This window comes from Babylonia areolata, chromosome 35 (genome assembly GCF_041734735.1).
Source record: "Babylonia areolata isolate BAREFJ2019XMU chromosome 35, ASM4173473v1, whole genome shotgun sequence".
NCBI lineage: Eukaryota > Metazoa > Mollusca > Gastropoda > Neogastropoda > Buccinidae > Babylonia > Babylonia areolata.
The window spans coordinates 23838768-23862519 of record NC_134910.1 but is presented as its reverse complement, the minus strand read 5'-3'; the positions used below and the strand labels follow the sequence as shown (position 1 = coordinate 23862519).

At 47.3% G+C, this 23752-nt stretch overlaps 2 protein-coding genes and 1 long non-coding RNA gene across 6 annotated transcripts in view; 1 reads left to right on the top strand and 2 right to left on the bottom strand.

The window, feature by feature from the left end:
* Positions 1 to 2955: 2955 nt before the first annotated feature.
* LOC143278030 (uncharacterized) lies at positions 2956 to 5566 on the bottom strand (the record flags this gene model as incomplete). The annotated part of the gene is made up of 3 exons (XM_076583041.1): positions 2956 to 2959; positions 5044 to 5109; positions 5151 to 5566. Coding segments are annotated over 3 exons (486 nt in total), but the record flags the coding sequence as incomplete, so codon positions are not given.
* Positions 5567 to 5605: 39 nt separating this feature from the next.
* Positions 5606 to 8838, top strand: LOC143277861 (uncharacterized). Its single transcript, XR_013053799.1, has 3 exons — positions 5606 to 7590; positions 7793 to 8324; positions 8409 to 8838. It is a non-coding gene; the product is annotated as an uncharacterized LOC143277861 (long non-coding RNA).
* A 182-nt stretch (positions 8839 to 9020) lies between these two features.
* LOC143277860 (ras-related protein Rab-11B) overlaps positions 9021 to 23752 on the bottom strand; it is a 15701-nt gene continuing 969 nt past the window's right edge. Inside the window, exons 2-8 of one of the 4 annotated variants that reach the window (XR_013053798.1) lie at positions 21445 to 21556; positions 17571 to 17654; positions 15827 to 16020; positions 12173 to 12253; positions 10060 to 11622; positions 9996 to 10029; positions 9021 to 9923 (exon numbers count right to left, since the gene is read on the bottom strand). Coding sequence is in view for 1 of the 4 variants with exons in the window: in XM_076582798.1 (XP_076438913.1) it covers positions 11483 to 11622; positions 12173 to 12253; positions 15827 to 16020; positions 17571 to 17654; positions 21445 to 21556 (611 nt within the window). In the remaining 3 variants the exon portion in view is untranslated. Of the gene's footprint in view, positions 11623 to 12172; positions 12254 to 15826; positions 16021 to 17570; positions 17655 to 21444; positions 21557 to 23752 lie in introns of all 4 variants that reach the window. The other 3 variants (XR_013053797.1, XR_013053796.1, XM_076582798.1) reach the window with 3 other exon arrangements.

Below are 23752 nucleotides of genomic sequence, written 5' to 3'. Positions count from 1 at the left end.
GAAACAAGAATATACCCAGCATGCACACACCCCAAAACGGAGTATGGCTGCCTACACGGCGGGGTAAGTAACCGAAACGGTCATATACGTAATATATTACATGTCTGTCTGAGTGTGTATGTGTGCATGCCTGAAATCTGATTGAATGACGCAGGAAACGACTGATGAGCGTTCAACTAAATGGCAGCCGTCAGTCGGCTGTACCCAGGGATGCAGCTTGTTGTGCAAATGACCCCGAGTTTGTAAAGCACTCAACAGCCTGGTCTCCGAACGAGGTGGGTAGGCGTTGTGATTGTCAGTATCCAAATCAAATAAAGTCAGTCCAATCCCATGGGGGGCCCCATATGTGGCGGAGTCAGTGGGTCAGGGTACCTCATCAACAATTAGCTGCACAGATCAAAGTGGGTTTGCTGCGGTATACAACGCGCTGTATTATCTCAGTGAGAGACATTCGCGGTATACAACGTGCTGTATTATCTCAGTAAGACATTGGCGGTATACAACGTGCTGCATTATCTCACTAAGAGACATTGGTGGTATACAACGTGCTGTATTATCTCAGTAAGACATTGGCGGTATACAACGTGCTGTATTATCTCACTAAGAGACATTGGCGGTATACAACGTGCTGCATTATCTCACTAAGAGACATTGGCGGTATACAACGTGCTGTATTATCTCAGTAAGACATTGGCGGTATACAACGTGCTGTATTATCTCACTAAGAGACATTGGCGGTATACACTGTGCTGTATTATCTCAGTAAGACATTGGCGGTATACAACGTGCTGTATTATCTCGGTAACAGACATTGGCGGTATACAACGTGCTGTATTATCTCACTAAGAGACATTGGCGGTATACACTGTGCTGTATTATCTCAGTAAGACATTGGCGGTATACAACGTGCTGTATTATCTCAGTGAGAGACATTCACGGTATACAACGTGCTGTATTATCTCAGTAAGACATTGGCGGTATACAACGTGCTGTATTATCTCACTAAGAGACATTGGCGGTATACAACGTGCTATATTATCTCAGTAAGACATTGGCGGTATACAACGTGCTGTATTATCTCAGTAAGACATTGGCGGTATACAACGTGCTGTATTATCTCAGTAAGACATTGGCGGTATACAACGTGCTGTATTATCTCACTAAGAGACATTGGCGGTATACAACGTAATGTATTATCTCAGTAAGAGACATTGGCGGTATACACTGTGCTGTATTATCTCAGTGAGAGACATTGGTGGTATACAACGTGCTGTATTATCTCAGTAAGACATTGGCGGTATACAACGTGCTGTATTCTCAGTAAGACATTGGCGGTATAGAACGTGCTGTATTATCTCAGTAAGACATTGTCGGTATACAACGTGCTGTATTCTCAGACATTGGCGGTATACAACGTGCTGTATTATCTCAGTAAGAGACATTGGCGGTATACAACGTGCTGTATTATCTAGTTAGAGACATTGGCGGTATACAACGCGCTGTATTATCTCAGTAAGAGACATTGGCGGTATACACTGTGCTGTATTATCTCAGTAAGAGACATTGGCGGTATACACTGTGCTGTATTATCTCAGTAAGATACATTGGCGGTATACAGCGTGCTGTATTATCTCAGTAAGAGACATTGGCGGTATACAACGTGCTGTATTATCTCAGTAAGATACATTCACGGTATACAACGTGCTGTATTATCTCAGTAAGACATTGGCGGTATACAACGTGATGTATTATCTCAGTAAGAGACATTGTCGGTATACAACGTGCTGTATTATCTCAGTAAGATACATTCACGGTATACAACTTGCTGTATTATATCAGTAAGACATTGGCGGTTTACAACGTGCTGTATTATCTCAGTAAGAGACATTCACGGTATACAACGTGATGTATTATCTCAGTAAGACATTGGCGGTATACAACGTGCTGTATTATCTCAGTAAGAGACATTGGCGGTATACAACGTGCTGTATTATCTCAGTGAGAGACATTGGCGGTATACAACGCGCTGTATTATCTCAGTAAGACATTGGCGGTATACAACGTGCTGTATTATCTCAGTTAGACATTGGCGGTATACAACGTGCTGTATTATCTCAGTGAGACATTGGCGGTATACAACGTGCTGTATTATCTCAGTGAGACATTGGCGGTATACAACGTGCTGTATTATCTCAGTGAGAGACATTGGCGGTATACAACGTGCTGTATTATCTCAGTAAGACATTGGCGGTATACAACGCGCTGTATTATCTCAGTGAGACATTCGCGTGTAGGGTGCACTATACATAAAATACAGCTGAAATGCTGAACTGATGTGAACTTCTCGTACAAACATCACAGTCATGCACACGTAATCATCACATACTTCCAGTCATTCAACGTGAACACACAAAGAACGTGAAGTGCCTAAAATACTTTACTTTTTTGCAGCAGACTTCTTTGGGGTTTTTACTCCAGTTTTGTGAAGCCACACGGCTTGAATCTGGGCGTAAAATCACTGGGTTTCTTCTTTTCCACCCATTGATTTGTTATTTTCCCAAAGCAAAGATGAACAAGGCGACAGAGCAGTCAGTATTCATGTAAGATGATGGGGGACTGTTTGTGTTGATTGTGACACGGAGGACAGTTTACAAAGAGAAGAAACTCGAGTTAAAAGAGGCATAACCTGCCAAGTGTTCCCTCCCTTGGACAGTGCGTGGCTATCGTCAAGTTCTGACGGACAGTGCGACAGTGGCCCAAAACTGAAGAGCTGCCACTCGATATCTTCAAGCCACACCCCAAAGTTGTTATTATCATTGTCATACATTATTATTATTATTATTATTATTATCAGAGCATCTTTTTTGTATCATGGATGGCCTGTGTACATGTACAGTTTGCATTTATCTAAAAGTACACTGACAACTTCAAGTCAAAGCAGCTTATGCTGCCAGTTCAGCTGGCACATGGGTAAATGAAAGAGGGTGGAGATTTTTCCGAGGGGCACACTTTTTTTTTAACTCATTCTTACTTGTTGAAGGGGGAGGAGGCCCCTCGATGTATTCCCTGTGACGAGCCTCTCACCGTGAAACACGTGCTCCTTGACTGTTGGGATCTGCATGACGTTAGACGCAGACATTACACGGCGGTTTCTTTGAAGACTTTGTTTCGTGATGTCCCTCCGTGGGCGCTGATGGACTTCTTAAAAGAAGTGAACCTTTTTAACCAGATTTGAAGGTTTTAAACAATGGAAGTTTTCTTTTAACTTTGGAGTGGAAAGTTTGAAGTGGTGACTCGTTTTAATTGGTTGTTTTTTTTTTTATCCTTGTAGTAGTTATTGACGCGGCGATAGCCTTGAGATGGCCTTAGTGGTCGGCGAGGCTCTAAGCACCATAATTTCATTTCATTTCAGATTTTTCCGATCTCCCAGGTCAACATATGTACAGACCTGCTAGTGCCTGAACCCCCTTCGTGTGTATACGCACGCAGATGATCAAATACGCTCGTTAAAGATCCTGTAACCCATGTCGGCGTTCGGTGGGTTATGGACACTGAGATCGTATCGTTTATAGGTCAGTGGTTATGGAGACACGAAAATACCCAGCACGCATAAAATGCTAGTAATGGTCAAAGTTATGACCGCTGAGCATTAATGGAAGAAGAAGAATGTAATGTTATGTATAAAACCATGTGTTTCGTAAATCACCTAGAGCAGATTTCTGGATAGTGTGCTATTTAAGTATCTATTATTGTTATTGTTTTCAAAATCATTAATAATGATAATCATGAATTAAAAAAATCATTTGTTGTTATGTTGTAATGTATTGTATGCTATTAATGTCACACCAGATTTCTCTGTGTGAACTTGAGGCTGCTTTCCTCAAGGAGATAACGCATCACCAGTGTCTTACGAAAGGACTTTGCACTGGTTTATCCTTTTGTTTGCCAGGATTGATTTCACGTGCACTATGTGCATGCTGTATATAAGACCCTGTTATCATTTTATTCAAATGACGTTACTCAACCCCATCAACTGTCTTATTGTCACAATAAATCATCAAAAATAATGTTTACTGTATTTAGTAAAGGGTGGATGTTTTTTTTCTGATCTCCAAGGTCAACATATGTCCAGACCTGATAGTACCTAAACCCCCTTTGTGTGTACACACACGCAGATGATCTATTACGTATGTTAAAGATGCTGTAACCCGTGTTAGCATTAAGTGGGCTCTAGTACCTTAACCCCCTTTGTGTGTATATGCACGCTGATCAAATAAGCACGCTAAAGAATCTATAATCCATGTCAGCGTTCGGTTGGTTATGGAAACAAGAACACACCCAGCATGCACTTCCCCTAAAATGGAGTATGGCTGCCTACATGGCGGGGTAAATAAAAAGATCATACACGTAAAATGCAGCGCGTCTGTAAGAGGGTGTATATATGCATGACTGAAACCAAAGCGAATGACAAGGAAACGAATGATGAGCACAAAATGGCAGCTGTCAGTAAGCTCTGTCTCCTCTCAGTGGGGTGACAGCCCTTCACTGACATCCTGGCCTGTAAGCTCTATCTCAGTGAGGTGACAGCCCTTCACTGACATCCTGACCTGTAAGCTCTGTCTTATCTCAGTGAGGTGACAGCCCTTCATCCTGACCTGTGGACTCTATCTCAGTGAGGTGACAGCCCTTCACTGACATCCTGACCTGTCAGTTCTGTCTTATCTCAGTGAGGTGACAGCCCTTCACTGACATCCTGACCTGTCAGCTCTCATCAGTGAGGTGACAGCCCTTCACTGACATCCTGACCTGTAAACTCTGTCTTATCTCAGTGAGGTGACAGCCCTTTACTGACATCCTGACCTGTGAGCTCTGTCTTATCTCAGTGAGGTGACGGCCTTTCACTGACATCCTGACCTGTAAACTCTGTCTTATCTCAGTGAGATCCTGACCTGTGAGCTCTGTCACAGAGGGAGACAGAGACACAGGCACAGAGAGACAGAGACACAGGACAATGACACAGAGAGCTCTGTCACAGAAACAGACACAGGACAGAGAGACATGGACAGAGACAGAGATATAGGCGCAGAGACAGAGATACAGTCACAGACAGAAACACACACAGGAGACAGACACAGAGAGATGGAGACAGATACAGGCACAAAGAGACAGAGGCACACAGATACAGGGAGACAGACACAGGGAGACAGAGACACACAGACACAGTGAGACAGAGACACACACAGGGAGACAGAGACACAAAGACACAGTGAGACAGACACACAGACACAGGGAGACAGAGACACAGACACAGGGAGACAGAGACACACACACACAGGGAGACAGAGACACAGACAGGGAGACAGAGACACGCACACAGGGAGACAGAGACACACACACAGGGAGACAGAGACACACACACACAGGGAGACAGAGACACACACACACAGGGAGACAGAGACACGCACACAGGGAGACAGAGACACGCACACAGGGAGACACAGGGAGACAGAGACACGCACACAGGGAGACAGACACACACACACAGGGAGACAGAGACACGCAGAGACAAACAGGAGGAAAGCAGGCAGGCCAGTCAGAAGCCACTCGGTGCAGTCAGCAGTGAATAGAATGGTACAGTTTAATCATTATCAGCGTGTGATGTGTACAAGCCAACACATAACGTAGGACCGTCGCCGTCATCTCTGTACAACCACACACACACCTCTCCCACACACGTACACGTCTCTCACGTACAAGTGACAACACAGAACAGACTCAGACCACCAACTCGCACACTAACACACAGTCTGCAAGATACACGTCATCTACTAGATTAGATAGTAATGTAAAAAAAGGAAGCAATTTTTCTTGTCTTTTTTTTTTTTTTTTTTCCCCAAGAACAAAAACATCTGGCAACACAGAGTGATACCCAATAGATAGGATATGGCCAATGCCAATACATGTGGAGGTCATGACCCAACCCAACACAAGTGAAGGTCATGACCCAACACAGGTGAAGGTCATGACCCAACCCAACACAGGTGAAGGTCAGACCCAACACAGGTGAAGGTCATGACCCAACCCAACACAGGTGAAGGTCATGACTGACTGGAAATAGGCAACGTTTGGATAGAACCGTCAGTATGGAAACCCAACCAAACCAGGAATAAAGGAAATGAATTAAAAACAAAATAAAAAATAAACAAGGGGGAAGAAAGATTTGCAGTAAAGCAGCAGTAGGGACATTATGGCAGTCCCTCTGAATGCTTCAATCCATAAATCATTTGCAGGAAGAATAAGTGTAAAACAAAAACAAAACAAAAAGAAGAGGAATAAAAACACACCAATATTCACCACATACTCATCGCAAAGGGAAGAAAACAAAGTGCACATTTCTCCTCCTCTGATTTTAGGCCTTAGTTACACAACAGGAAGAGCGATACAAGAAAAGTCACCACTACAAAAAATACAAGGCTTCATAAATAATAAACACACCATACAATGTCCCACCCCCATCCCCTCCCTCTCACCCGGCCTGTTCACACCAAGACAGAAATTGATCCGTGACTCATATGCCCACCACACTCAGCAAAGCTTGTGTGTGTGTGTGTGTGAGAGAGAGAGTGAAAGAGAGAGAGCATGACTGTTTTCAGACAATCCTGTTCTTTCTCTGCGTCATTCTTTTTTCCTTTCAGCATCAATAGTGGCCACAAGAGGTGCAACAATCCTTTTCACGACACACTAGTGTGCCCCCCCCACTCCCCCCTTCCCACGATCACCAGACCACTGTTCAGACTCCTCGACACCAATCATTAATGCCTCAAAAACAACAAAAAAGGACCACTAATGTCACCAAAACAAAAGAGGTGGTTGTGTGTGACAGAACTCCAAACAAACATACATGTACGAAAAAAAGAAGAGAAAAAAAAAAAGAGAACAAAATAAAACTGAAAAAAAAAAGACAGCAGAAAGTGTTACATGTCTGTGTACTTGACCAGCACACTGCTATAGAGTGTTACATATCTGTGTACTTTAGACCAACACACTGCCATAGTGTTACATGTCTGTGCACTTTAGACCAACACACTGCTATAGAGTGTTACATATCTGTGTACTTTAGACCAACACACTGGCATAGAGTGTTACATGTCTGTGCACTTTAGACCAACACACTGCCATAGAGTGTTACATATCTGTGTACTTTAGACCAACACACGGCCATAGTGTTACATGTCTGTGTACTTTAGACCAACACACTGGCATAGAGTGTTACATGTCTGTGTACTTTAGACCAACACACGGCCATAAAGTGTTACATGTCTGTGCACTTTAGACCAACACACAGCCATAGTGTTACATGTCTGTACTATAGATCAACACACCGCCACAGACAGAATGTTACATGTCTGAATACTTCACACCACTTTTCTATACCATCACCTGCCCTCAAAACGAGTCAACCACAGCTCTCTGTCAGTGTTCCCACACTCCCAAAAGCTACACTGACATCAACAGACAGAAGCAGGCCACAGAAACCAAGCGGGCGTCTTTCACTCCGTGAGGACAGAAGGCAGCAAAACAGAGGGAGAAGCTGAGACTGACGCCCACAGAGAGAGAGAGAGGGAGGGAGAGGCTGAGACTGACGCCCACACAGCGAAAGAGAGAGGGAGAGGCTGAGACTGACGCCCACACAGCGAAAGAGAGAGAGGGAGAGGCTGAGACTGACGCCCACACAGCGAAAGAGAGAGAGGGAGAGGCTGAGACTGACGCCCACACAGCGAGAGAGGGAGAGGCTGAGACTGACGCCCACAGAGAGAGGGAGGGAGAGGCTGAGACTGACGCCCACGCAGAGAGAGAGGGAGAGGTTGAGACTGACGCCCACACAGCGAAAGAGAGAGAGGGAGAGGCTGAGACTGACGCCCACACAGCGAAAGAGAGAGAGGGAGAGGCTGAGACTGACGCCCACACAGCGAAAGAGAGAGAGGGAGAGGTTGAGACTGATGCCCACACAAACAGGTCAACGGTAGCTACACAAAAAGCCACACATTTGTCTCCCCTTGTAATCATCAACCACTTACAATCCAAACGGCAACACCAACTCACTCTGCATTCCTCCCCAATTCATTCAAAACACTGACACCACTTCAGGAGCAAGCCACAAGATTTTAATTTAATTATAAAAAAATAATAATAATAATAATTAGACAGAAGGGAGGGTGGGGGAGGCATCCAGCCACCCACAGGAGGTTCAGACATGAGGACACACTGTGTTCTAGCTCTCCCCTGGCCCTACAGAGGGGAGGGGGGGGAGGCACCCACAGGAGGTTCAGACATGAGGACACACTGTGTTCTAGCTCTCCCCTGGCCCTACAGAGGCGGGGGGGGGGGGGGAGAGCCACCCACAGGAGGTTCAGACATGAGGACACTGTGTTCTAGCTCTCCCCTGGCCCTACAGAGAGGGGGGGGGGGGGAGGCCACCCACAGGAGGTTCAGACATGAGGACACACTGTGTTCTAGCTCTCCCCTGGCCCTACAGAGGGGAGGGGGGGGGGAGCCACCCACAGGAGGTTCAGACATGAGGACACTGTGTTCTAGCTCTCCCCTGGCCCTACAGAGAGGGGGGGGGGGGAGCCACCCACAGGAGGTTCAGACATGAGGACACACTGTGTTCTAGCTCTCCCCTGGCCCTACAGAGAGGGGGGGGGGGGGGGAGCCACCCACAGGAGGTTCAGACATGAGGACACTGTGTTCTAGCTCTCCCCTGGCCCTACAGAGAGGGGGGGGGGAGCCACCCACAGGAGGTTCAGACATGAGGACACTGTGTTCTAGCTCTCCCCTGGCCCTACAGAGAGGGGGGGGGGGGGAGCCACCCACAGGAGGTTCAGACATGAGGACACACTGTGTTCTAGCTCTCCCCTGGCCCTACAGAGGGGAGGGGGGGGGGGGCCACCCACAGGAGGTTCAGACATGAGGACACACTGTGTTCCAGCTCTCCCCTGGCCCTACAGAGGGGAGGGGGGGGAGCCACCCACAGGAGGTTCAGACATGAGGACACACTGTGTTCCAGTTCTCCCCTGGCCCTACAGAGGGGAGGGGGGGGGAGCCACCCACAGGAGGTTCAGACATGAGGACACACTGTGTTCTAGCTCTCCCCTGGCCCTACAGAGGGGAGGGTAAGAAGGGGAGAGGTCCACTTTGTTCGGTGTCCACACAGTGTCAAGGCTGCTGGTGGGGGGAGGGGGGGGAAGGAAGGGGGAAGGGAGCAAAGGAAAGAAGACAGGAGGAAGGAATGAAAGAAGGAAGGAGGAAAGGAGGGAGGAAGAAAGAAAGGAGGAAGGGTGGAAGGAAGGGAAGACAGGAGGAAAGAAACAAGGAAGGAGGGAAAGGAGGGAGGAAGGAGGAAGAAGGGGAAGAGGAAGCAGGGACATGGCCCCACACACCACCTGCACCCCCCCCCCCCACCCCCCCACAATCACCCTCATCACATTCGCTTGCAAACAAAACATTAACAAGCCATTCAACAAAAGGTGAACAACTCCCAGGCTGACAGTGCAAGTAAAGTAGATGGCTGGCCAGACCTGTGTTGGGGGCAGGGGCAGGGGGGAGGGAGAGGTGTGACTCACAGGATGGTGACTGGGGGGCAGGGGGTGGGGGGGGACAACAGGCACACACACACACACACACACACCTCCAAGCCAACCAAGGAAGAGACGATCAGTACAGAAAAGACCAACAGTACAGTACAGGTGTAAGAACAGCACAGCACAAAACAGACAGTACAGTACAGGTGTAGAGAAGAAAAGAGGAGCCGAAAAGACAGCAACAGTGCAGGACAAGTGGCTGACACGGGCATGGAATGTCAGGGGACCGGCTCTCTCCTCACACACCTGGCTCACCTGACACACTGGTTATAGTGTCACTACCTGTTTCCTACCCGACATACTGTGGTTATAGTGTCACTACCTGTTCCCTACCCGACACTGTGTCACTACTACCTGTTCCCTACCCGACACACTGTGTCACTACTACCTGTTTCCTACCCAACACTGTCATTACTACCTGTTCCCTACCTGACACACTGTGTCACTATTACCTGTTCCCTACCTGACACATTGTTTCACTATTACCTGTTCCCTACCTGAAACACTGTGTCACTATTACCTGTTCCCTACCTGACACACTGTGTTTACTGTGTCACTACCTGTTCCCGGACACACTGTTCATTGTGCGACTGGCAGATATGATGACTGACCCACACAGTAAGCCAAGACATCACAGCATCAAGTTGTCACAGACCTGTTTCCATCTTGCCATCAAAGACCTGGTTCTATTGTCACACAGACCCAGTACTATTGCTGTTGTCACATACCTGGTTCTATGTTGTCAACACAGACATGGTTTTATGTTGTCAACGCTCTGTGTGTGTGTGTGTGTGCGTGCACAGCTCTCTCTCTCGTGGTCCCAGCCAATCAGAATAAAAGGTCAGAACACCACAGTGCACCAACACAGACTTCCTTAAAGCTGTCCTGACCCACACAGAGGGGACCTAACTTGGGGCACAGCTCTCCACTATTTCAGTTCTCGCCCAGACAATGGGGAACTGCAGTTGCCTCCATTGCTTCTGTGATGGTCCTGGGTGGACATGGCCACCACACAGACTGGTGTATCCTCAAGGATCAACTGACACCTCCCTGATTCCTATCTCTACCCTGACCCAGGGACTGAAAGAGGGGAGGGGAGGAGGTGGAGGGTTCCACACCTGTGCAGGTGAGAGGTCCCCCCCTCGCCCCATGTTTGACACACGTGTGTGTTGCCACACTCTTCGCCTGTGTGTGTGCAAGAGTGGGTGTGGATGTGTGTGTGCAAGTGTGTGTGTGTGTGTGTGTGTCACAGTGTGTGTGTGTGTGTGTGCTGGCCAGGTGTGTGGTCCCTCACGACTCTCACCTGTCCGACAGGTGTGAAAGAGATGAGCCGATCGACACCTGTGTTCATACGCCATCAAACAACACAGAGGACAAAGGTCGTTATCTAACGGCATCATAGGTAATCATCATGATTAGACACAACAACAACAACAAAAATAAGCCTGTCTTTTTATCAACGTGCCCACCACTTTAAACCCCAAACACGGTTTCACACAAAATCCAAATAATATCTGACAAAGACTCGCAGACACACTTTTTACATACACATCGTACATACACACACAGACCAGCACTCTGCCTTCACATTCACACAGACACACACACACACACACAGCGACCCAAAGCCAAGACAAGTGACTGACGTCCAAGGTGGTCAGTCATCTACATCCCTTCGAAGAGTCCCCCCTACCCCTCGCCCCTCACCCCACCACCACCACTTGTCAGAGAGCCTGCCTCTCCCCCACCCAGCACACAGGGTGTTGGTGGTGGTGGTGGTGGTGGTGGGGTGGTGGGGGTGCTGAGTGAAGGCTGGAGGGCCTGGGGGGTGGGAGGGGCAGTTAGACACTACAGCACTGTTTCTTGTTGGCGTTGGAGTTGACGGTGGGGGCCACTGATATTGTCTGCACATTGCCGCTGGGGGAGTTGTCGTCGTCAGGGCTGTCACGGATCTGCTTCTGCGACACGATCTTGTAGATCTCTGAAACACACAACATCAACTGTACACCTCTGAAACACACAACATCAACTGTACACCTCTGAAACACACAACATCAACTGTACACCTCTGAAACACACACCATCTGAAACATACACCATCAACTGTACATCAATTGTGCGTCTCTGAAACACACACCATCAATTGTACGTCTCTGAAAGCACGCACCATCAATTGTACGTCTCTGAAAGCACACACCATCAAGGAAACAAGACTGCACTGGCTGCAGTCTTGAGGGCTAGCTGCCCTTTGGGAATCATCCCAACACTGACTGTCCTAAAACCCTCTTGGCCGACAGTGGGGATGTTACCTGAGCAAGACACTCTCCACTATGATGTAGCCCAGATAGTTGGGACGGCAGTTGCCTCCTCTGCTGTTCTAATGGTCATAATCGGATACATATTCGTTTTCAGTGAAGCACTGTTGTGGAAAAAACACAAACAAAAAACATGATTTTTTCACCACTTTCTCTGCAGTACATACAGGCTATGCTGTGTGTGTGTGTGTGTGTGTGAGAGAGACTCAGACTCACCAGTGAGGATGTTTTGGAAGGCTGCTTCAACGTTGGTGGAATCTAAAGCCGATGTCTCGATGAAAGACAAGTTGTTCTTTTCTGGAACACACACACACACACACACACGTACATCACTTTCACTACGTGTTTTGACAAACCCATACATGCTACACAACACCTGCCAGGCATAACCCAACATGCTTAGTGCAGCCTGGAGTGCATGTGACGATGCTTAAAGTCACCTCCTTCCTCCCACCCACACAACCCATGACTGGACACACACACACAGACCACCCCCCCCCCCCACACCCACACAACCCACGACTGGACACACAGACCCCCCCCCCCCCCCCCACACAACCCATGACTGGACACACAGACCACCCCCCACCCACACAACCCATGACTGGACACACAGACCACCCCCCACCCACACAACCCACGACTGGACACACAGACCACCCCCCACCCACATAACCGAAGACTACTACACACACACAGACCACCCCCACCCACACAAACAATGACTACTACACACACACAGACCACCCCCCACCCACACAAACAATGACTACACACACACACACAGACCACCCCCACCCACACAAACAATGACTACACACACACACACAGACCACCCCCACCCACACAAACAATGACTACACACACACACACAGACCACCCCCACCCACACAAACAATGACTACACACACACACACAGACCACCCCCACCCACACAAACAATGACTACACACACACACACAGACCACCCCCACCCACACAAACAATGACTACACACACACACACACACAGACCACCCCCACCCACACAAACAATGACTACACACACACACACAGACCACCCCCACCCACACAAACAATGACTACACACACACACACAGACCACCCCCACCCACACAAACAATGACTACACACACACACACACAGACCACCCCCACCCACACAAACAATGACTACACACACACAAACACAGACCACCCCCACCCACACAAACATTGACTACACACACACAGACCATCCCCCACCCACACAACCCATGACTGGACACACAGACCACCCCCCACCCACACAACCGATGACTACACACACACACACAGACCACCCCCAACCCACACAACCGATGACTACACACACACACAGACCACCCCCACCCACACAAACATTGACTACACACACACACACACAGACCACCCCCACCCACACAAACAATGACTACACACACACACACACAGACCACCCCCAACCCACACAAACGACTACACACACACACAGACCACCCCCACCCACACAACCGATGACTGGACACATAGACCACCCCCCACCCACACAACCGATGACTACACACACACACAGACCACCCCCCACCCACACAAACATTGACTACACACACACACACAGACCACCCCCAACCCACACAACCGATGACTACACACACACACACAGACCACCCCCACCCGCACAAACAATGACTACACAAACACATACACAGACCACCCCCCACCCACACAATGACTACACACACACACACAGACCACCCCCACCCACACAAACAATGACTACACACACACACACACAGACCACCCCCCACCCACACAACCCATGACTGGACACACAGACCACCCCCCACCCACACAACCCATGACTGGACACACACACCACCCCCCCACCCACACAACCCATGACTGGACCCCCCCCCCCCCCCCCCCACCCACATAACCGTTGACTGGACACACACAGACCACCCCCCACCCACACAAACAATGACTACACACACACACAGACCACCCCCCACACACACAACCGATGACTGGACACACAGACCACCCCCTACCCACACAAACGATGACTACACACACAGACTCCCCCCCCCACACACACACACACAAACGATGACTACACACACACACAGACCACCCCGCACCCACACAAACGATGACTACACACACATACAGACCACCCCCCACCCACACAAACAATGACTACACACACACACACACACCACCCCCACAAACAATGACTACACACATACACAGACCCCCCCCCCCCCCCCACACACACACAACCGATGACTGGACACACACACACAGACCACCCCCCACCCACACAAACAATGACTACACACACACACACACACACACAGACCACCCCCCACCCACACAAACAATGACTACACACACACACACACAGACCACCCCCCACCCACATAACCGATGACTGGACACACAGACCACCCCCCACCCAAACAAACGATGACTACACACACACACAGACCACCCCCCACCCACACAAACAATGACTACACACACATACAGACCACCCCACACCCACACAAACAATGACTACACACACACACAGACCACCCCCCACCCACACAAACGATGACTACACACACATACAGACCACCCCCCACCCACACAAACAATGACTACACATACACACCACCCCCACCCACACAAACAATGACTACACACACACACAGACCACCCCCCACCCACACAAACATTGACTACACACACACACAGGCCACCCCCCAACCACACAAACGATGACTACACACACACACACACACAGACCACCCCCCACCCAAACTGTAACTCAAGAGCAAAGGCTTTAGCAGAGGAGCCACCCCCTAACACACCCACACACACAAGGTGGTACTGACCAGCAAGGCACTGACACACACACTGACAACACCCCCACCCACACACGCATGGTGGTACTGACCAGCAAGGCACTGACACACACACACACTGACAACACCCCCACCCACACCACACAAGGTGGTACTGACCAGCAAGGCATTGACACACACACACACTGACAACACCCCCACCCACACCACACAAGGTGGTACTGACCAGCAAGGCATTGACACACACACACACTGACAACACCCCCACCCACACACACATGGTGGTACTGACCAGCAAGGCACTGACACACACACTGACAACACCCCCACCCACACACACAAGGTGGTACTGACCAGCAAGGCACTGACACACACACACTGACAACACCCCCACCCACACCACACAAGGTGGTACTGACCCACAAGGCACTGACACACACACACTGACAGTGACACCCCTCCCCCTACACACGTTAGTACTGACTAGCAACACTGACACCCCCCTCCCCAACACACCCCCCAACAAGAGAGTACTGAGCATCAAAGGCCTTTGCACACACACACTGGCACCCCCACACAACAGTACTGACCATCAAAGGCCTTGACATACACACACTGACACCCCTCCACCCAACACTCACAAACACACAACAGTACTGACCATCTAAGGCCTTGACACACACAGACTGACACCCCTCTCCCCAACACTCACACACACACAACAGTACTGACATCAAAGGCCATGACACACACACACTGACACCCCTCTCCCCAACACACACACACACAACAGTACTGACCATCAAAGGCCTTGACACACACACACACACTGACACCTCTCTCCCCAACACACACACAGCAGAACTGACCAGCAAAGGCCTTGATACACACACACTGACACCCCTCACCCCAAAACACACACACAGCACAACTGACCAGCAAAGGCCTTGACACACACACACACAGCACAACTGACCAGCAAAGGCCTTCACACACACACACACACAGAGCACAACTGACCAGCAAAGGCCTTGGCCTCATCAGTGGGGACGGCCCTGAGGTGCCTGAGGTCTGACTTGTTGCCCACCAGCATGATGACGATGTTCTGGTCGGCATGGTCACGCAGCTCCTTCAACCACCGCTCCACATTCTCATACGTCAGGTGTTTGGCAATGTCGTACACCAACAGGGCCCCTACTGCACCACGGTAATACCTGTCACATCACACACTGTACGTCAGGTGTTTGGCAATGTCGTACACCAACAGGGCCCCTACTGCACCACGGTAATACCTGTCACATCACACACTGTACGTCAGGTGTTTGGCAATGTCGTACACCAACAGGGCCCCTACTGCACCACGGTAATACCTGTCACATCACACACTGTACGTCAGGTGTTTGGCAATGTCGTACACCAACAGGGCCCCTACTGCACCATGGTAATACCTGTCACATCACACACTGTACGTCAGGTGTTTGGCAATGAACTCTGGGGTCAGACAGAAAGACAGACAGGAACAGAGGTGAGCTATGGGGTCAGACAGACAGACAGGGACAGAGGTGAACTCTGGAGTCAGACAGACAGAAAGACAGACAGGAACAGAGGTGAGCTATGGGGTCAGACAGACAGGGACAGAGGTGAACTATGGGGTCAGACAGAGAGACAGGAACAGCAGTGAACTATGGGGTCAGACAGACAGGAACAGCAGTGAACTATGGGGTCAGACAGACAGGAACAGAGGTGAACTATGGGGTCAGACAGACAGACAGGAACAGAGGTGAACTATGGGGTCAGACAGACAGGAACAGACGTGAACTATGGGGTCAGACAGACAGACAGGAACAGAGGTGAACTATGGGGTCAGACAGACAGGGACAGAGGTGAACTATGGGGTCAGACAGACAGACAGGAACAGAGGTGAACTATGGGGTCAGACAGACAGACAGGAACAGCAGTGAACTATGGGGTCAGACAGACAGACTGACAGGAACAGAGGTGAACTATGGGGTCAGACAGACAGACAGGAACAGAGGTGAACTATGGGGTCAGACAGACAGACAGGAACAGAGGTGAACTATGGGGTCAGACAGACAGACAGGAACAGCAGTGAACTATGGGGTCAGACAGACAGACAGGAACAGCAGTGAACTATGGGGTCAGACAGACAGACAGGAACAGCAGTGAACTATGGGGTCAGACAGACAGGAACAGCAGTGAACTATGGGGTCAGACAGACAGGAACAGAGGTGAACTATGGGGTCAGACAGACAGGAACAGAGGTGAACTATGGGGTCAGACAGACAGACAGGAACAGAGGTGAACTATGGGGTCAGACAGACTGACAGACAGGAACAGAGGTGAACTATGGGGTCAGACAGACTGACAGACAGGAACAGAGGTGAACTATGGGGTCAGACAGACAGACAGGAACAGAGGTGAACTATGGGGTCAGACAGACAGACAGGAACAGAGGTGAACTATGGGGTCAGACAGACTGACAGGAACAGAGGTGAACGATGGGGTCAGACAGACAGACAGACTGACAGGAACAGAGGTGAACTATGGGGTCAGACAGACTGACAGGAACAGAGGTGAACTATGGGGTCAGACAGACAGACAGACTGACAGGAACAGAGGTGAACTATGGGGTCAGACAGACAGGAACAGAGGTGAACTATGGGGTCAGACAGACAGACAGGCAGGAACAGAGGTGAACTATGGGGTCAGACAGACAGAAAGACAGGAACAGAGGTGAACGTACGCGCTGGTGATGGCTCTGTATCTCTCCTGTCCTGCCGTGTCCCAGATCTGGGCCTTGATGGTCTTCCCATCCACCTGTATACTCCTGTCCACAGTCAACAGTTACCATCAGTCATGGTCTTCTGTCCACCTGTATACTCCTGTCCACAGTTAACAGTCACCATCAGTCATGGTCTTCCCGTCCACCTGTATACTCCTGTCCACAGTCAACAGTCACCATCAGTCATGGTCTTCCCGTCCACCTGTATACTCCTGTCCACAGTCAACAGTCACCATCAGTCATGGTCTTCTGTCCACCTGTATACTCCTGTCCACAGTCAACAGTCACCATCAGTCATGGTCTTCTGTCCACCTGTATACTCCTGTCCACAGTTAACAGTCACCATCAGTCATGGTCTTCCCGTCCACCTGTATACTCCTGTCCACAGTCAACAGTCACCATCAGTCATGGTCTTCTGTCCACCTGTATACTCCTGTCCACAGTCAACAGTCACCATCAGTCATGGTCTTCTGTCCACCTGTATACTCCTGTCCACAGTCAACAGTCACCATCAGTCATGGTCTTCTGTCCACCTGTATAATCCTGTCCACAGTCAACAGTCACCATCAGTCATGGTCTTCTGTCCACCTGTATACTCCTGTCCACAGTCAACAGTCACCATCAATTATGGTCTTCTGTCCACCTGTATACTCCTGTCCACAGTCACCATCAGCCATTGTCTTCCTGTCCACAGAGTCACCATTAGTCAGACTTGCAGTTTCATTCTCTCTCACCGGACTACTGTAACTTTCTATTGTCTGGTTGGCATGTTTCATCCCCTCCGCATACAAAACTCTATTGCCTGACTTGTCCTCAGAAAGAAAAGATCTGAGCACATCACTCCTCTTTTGCAACATCTCCATTTGTCTCCCTGTCTCACAAAGAATACAGTACAAGATCAGCATTCTATGTTAAAAATGTATTCACAAATCTGCCCCTTCCTCTCTCTGTGGCTGCCTTCACCTCTACACCCCACTAGCTCTTTATGATTGGCTTCGGATCCACTCTGTTTACATATAGTATATACCCAGATTCAAACACTCTCTTCTCTGGACCTTGCATTTTGGATGAATTTCCTCTTTTGCTCTGTCAGGTCTCTGCACTCAGCTCTGTCAAGTCTGACCTTAAAACCCACCTCTTCCAAAGAAAGCCTCCCTCACCTGCCTCTTCCTTGACGTCTTAAGCTTCTCCAGTTTAGATTTATGCATGCTTGTCAATGACTGGTGTAAGCACTTTGATTTGTCTCGCACAAGATTCAGCGCTAAATTTTTACGAATCCTTAACTCACTCAGTACGGCCAGTCCTCTCTTCTCCTCTACACAGACTACTCAGATGTCCAGTGGGTGTCTGAATGACCCAACCTTTAGCTTCTGTCGTCAGAATTGTGGTATTCTTTGTCAACATTCACGTCTTCAGTATAAGAGCCTTCCGTTTGCAATATTTTGATGATGGTAATTGGGGTGAAACGCTGTTAACGTCGTCTCTTTTGCCGTTCGTATGGAAAGAGTTAATGTGCCCCAGAAGAAACTGGTCTGATGCCACTGTTGAGATGCACTATTCATGTGAACCAGTCACCTCCAAATTTACTCTTCTGCTCAAAAGCAAACTCAGCATTTATTGGTCCTGTGGAGAGTGGAAAGGTCAGCTGAGATATTTTTGGCTTATGATGTCATTATACAAATGAGATAATCATGACACCCCAAATATTCAAAACGTTCAAAAGCCACTATCGGACTCCCTTGTCTGGAATTGTTGTAAACTAGGGTCTCGACTGGGGCCAATCATCTGGAAGAGTTTATTAAGAACTCCCAACGTTCTCACTGGACTTAACCCTGACCCTGGACAATGCCACTACTGCCAGCTTAATCAGGACAATGCCAGATGAATGAATTAATCCTCCAACACAACTGCTACAACAACAGGAATTCTATGCACAAGTACAACATTAATTCTCTGAAATCACCAAAACTGTAAACATGACACTAAATGATTATAATCCAAGGCCAACTTGAGAAACATGGAAGGCCTCCCTTGACTTTGTGAAAACTGAAAAAGCCTGCTTTTTCCACTGTCCAGTAATATTTATATAAAATTACAATAATAATAATATGTAAAAGTGTAAAATAATACATAATGTAAGGCATACCTGAAAAAATCCCTGTGCAGCACAGTTTTAGTTTCATATTATAGTCATAACCATAGTTTAAAGATTAATGTAAAGCATTTCATAATGATAATGTACGGCCTACATCATATTATATAGGTACCGGCAGCCTTTTTTTGAAAAAAGAAATGTCTGTTGAAACAACTCTACAAGAAGCTTATATCAAAACTGCAAGTCAAAACAAACACCCCACAGCAAAAATTATGATTTTTTCTGTATTAGAACCAAAGCTACAGCCAAGTGAAGTTCACTAAAATTGAGCCTTTTTACGCATCATTTTGAGATTTTAGACAAATCTCTGACTTTACAGGATCACTGCATCTTTACTAAGCAACACAGAAGGCTAAAAACTAAGGCAAATAATTAATAAACGATGAGGCCAGGAGATTAAATGATTAACAAATAGAACAGAGTGGTAACTCTCTCCATACACAAGGTACACTACTTCAGGTCAATGCAGCTTACGCTACCAATTCAGCTAGCACACAGGTAAATAAAAGGTACATTGCAACAAACCCAGACACTTCCTCAAAAAAAGGAAGTGCCGGGCTTGTCCTTATAGTTATACCGATCACTTGACATGTGCACATGTAAGGAAAATAATATTTTGTATACATATATAGTAATTATACCTAATTTTTTTCCAGCTATACAAGCTGATAGTTTTCTTGATACTGAGCTCTAAAATCCAAACTTTCCTCAAATTCTCCCAGGGCAAAATGTCAAAATAGGAAAACGAACACAGTAGTTCTAAACTAGCCTTGTAGGTCAAAAGAATCCAGGCAAACGAAGCGAAAGAAAGACCGACCCGCATATCCGTTAATGCGATCTCTGTCGAGGCAGTCAGCCACCACATGCAAAAAGCCCTCGGACTATCCACGATTTTTACTCGTTTACTCAACAAAGACAAAACATAGACGAAAAACAAGGACAGCATTGGAAAGGGGAGAAATTCAACTTAATTCCTGTATAAAACATATCTTTATTTCTTAAACATCACTCAAGTTACAGGTTCGGGGAAAATCCACGTTTTTCAGTCTTCGCTTCAGTTTTGCGGTCAAGGCTGCCGGTACCTATATTATATCAACAACCTTGTGAATCATATTCTATGACCCACCATGTGAAGCATGATGGATAATAAACGGTCTCCCTTGTGAAGCATAATGCAAGGACGCATAATGTAAGGACTACCTTGTGAAGCATAATGCAAGGACTACCTTGTGAAGAATAATGTAAGGTCTACCTTGTGAAGCATAATGTAAGCTCTACCTTGTGAAGCATAATGTAAGGTCTACCTTGTGAAGCATAATGTAAGGACTACCTTGTGAAGCATAATGTAAGGTCTACCTTGTGAAGCATAATGTAAGGACTACCTTGTGAAGCATAATGTAAGGTCTACCTTGTGAAGCATAATGTAAGATCTACCTTGTGAAGCATAATGTAAGGACTATCTTGTGAAGCATAATGTAAGGTCTACCATGTGAAGCACAATGTAAGGTCTACCTTGTGAAGCATAATGCAAGGTCTACCTTGTGAAGGTGAAGAATAATGGGTGGTGTAAGGCCTACGTTTTCAAGCATGATGGGTAGTGTAACGCCTGCTTTGTAAAGCATAATGAGAAGCGTAAGACCTACCTTGTGAAGCATAAATAAAGTGTAGCGTAAAGCCTACCTTGTGGCAAACTCCACTCCAATGGTACTTTTACTTTCCAAGTTGAACTCGTTGCGAGTGAAGCGTGAAAGCAAGTTACTCTTTCCTACTCCCGAGTCACCAATCAAAACCACTGCAAGCAAAACACAGTCCATACTCAGTGCATTTCTATCATTATCAATCAACAAGAATCGGTCAATGGAAGTCAGTCAGTCATCAGTCATTCAATCAGCCAGTCATCAATCACACGATCAGCCAGCCAGAACAGGCAGAGGGCACTCCACAACAAGACATCAATCCCACATATCAAGCTGACATCTACAGCGATGGCTCATTTCATGACCAGCCCCACACTGTTGGTTTTTTCCCTGACAGGAATCTAGTGCGCCAAGTGCCTGCTGCAGATGAGACCTTGGCTTTTTCAGTTACTGTCTGATTCCAATAACTGAACAGTTTGATTTTCCAGTCAAACTTGGGAGAAAGGTAAAACTGGGATTAAAACCCAGACCCTCACACACTGTATCCGTGTACAGTCTGGCAGATAAGCATCTTGTTAACCATTCTGCGACCTTCCTCCATGAGTCATGACAGTGGCAACAATGCTACAATATGATGATGAATATATTCATTTTTGTTGGACAATAGCATCTTTTAAAAAAAAATTCAGTGGAAAATCCTTATCCAATGTATCTCACATAAACGTAACATCATAAGGCAAGTAATCACTGTGAGTGTCAACAGCACTTGACAGAAATTCACGACTCAGTAACTGACTGGATGTCTGTCAGAAAAGCTGACAATCAGCCAGTGTCACTTTATCTAGTATGAAGCTTACCTGTATTTTTTTTTCAAGGAAACAGATTTTTAAAACTACACAATAATTTGGGGGTGAGGCTGGGGGGGTGGGGGGTGGGGGGGGGGGGATGTGTTATCACTGATTTACAAGTCAAAAGAAAAATGTAAAGAAAACTTCACACCCGGCCTATCAAAAATGACCTGTTAAAGGAAACGTCCAACTGACACCTGTAACACCTGTTCCACCACACACAGGGATTAGAAACAGTGGTGATTCATCATTTCAAGAGACCATTGCACAGGCACATGCATCATTCTGGTCAGTGTGCAAACTTTGCCAATGATATTCAAAATGAATATCAATACATGCCTAACTCTTGACGTCTTGTATTACTGAAATCAAATCTATCTATCTGCAACCCAGTACAGCAAAGCAAAACAAAGAATCCCACATACTATAAATATATTGATATGTAAACTCTGTGTGTGTGCGCGTGTGTGCGTGCGCACATGTGTGAAGCACACAAAATCAATCAAGAGAAAAAAGGAGAAAAAACAACAATAGTCAAATCGTGCAAGAAACAGTTTTCACATTCACTTAGAAATATAATAATGCAGAACTCTGAAGGCATCAAATGATCGGTGCTACATTATAATCTTAAAAGTGTTTGTGTGCAGAGAGCAAGTGAGTGTGTAGCATCACATATAAATGATTGTGTATGTGAGTGAGTGAGTGAGTGAGTGAGTGAGTGTGTGTGTGTGTGTGTGTGTGTGTGTGTGTGTGTATGTGTGTGTGTGTGTGTGTGTGTGTGTGTGTGTGTGTGAGTGTATGTGTGTGAGTGTGTGTGTGTGTTCACTGGGCACTGATGAGGGAGTATACTATACACATTATGTTCATTCACAAAGTTTTCAGTGACTGAATTTCCATTTTTCTTTTTTCATATACAAATGTTATTGTCTAATCTTTGTAACTAGGCACTTCATAAGATTTATAAATCGCCATTAGTTTACACTGTTTCAAAAGCAAAATATACCACAACCCCCTCTGGTACAAGTTCAGATTTGTTACAATGTTAGCACCCTTAACTTTTCAGCATACTGAAGTCAAAATTGTTATTCCAATGGACAACATTCTACAAACTACACACAAAGAGTTCAAGCAGTAGCAATAGCAGCCTGTACATCTGCTGACCTCGTCATGGAGTTCAAAAAACCCTCCCCACTTTTTTCATTCACTGGACAAAACCAGGATTTCAATAGGACTGATAGGCCTAGTTTGCATCAGTTTGACATGGTACAGAATATGACACCAAAATGAAAACTTCAGGTCAAAAAGATCAAAATCATCATGGCTCACAAATTATCTTGTTATGCTATCTTATATGTCTTGGTTGGTAGTTTATGGTAGGGTAAGTGTGTGGCAAAGGGGCGGAGGAGGGTAAGGTGGGTGGGTAAGGTGTTTGGTCAGTGTGGATGCTCCCACCCCCGCACCCCACCCATTGAAAGATAAATTTGAATAATCTTGCCATTTATA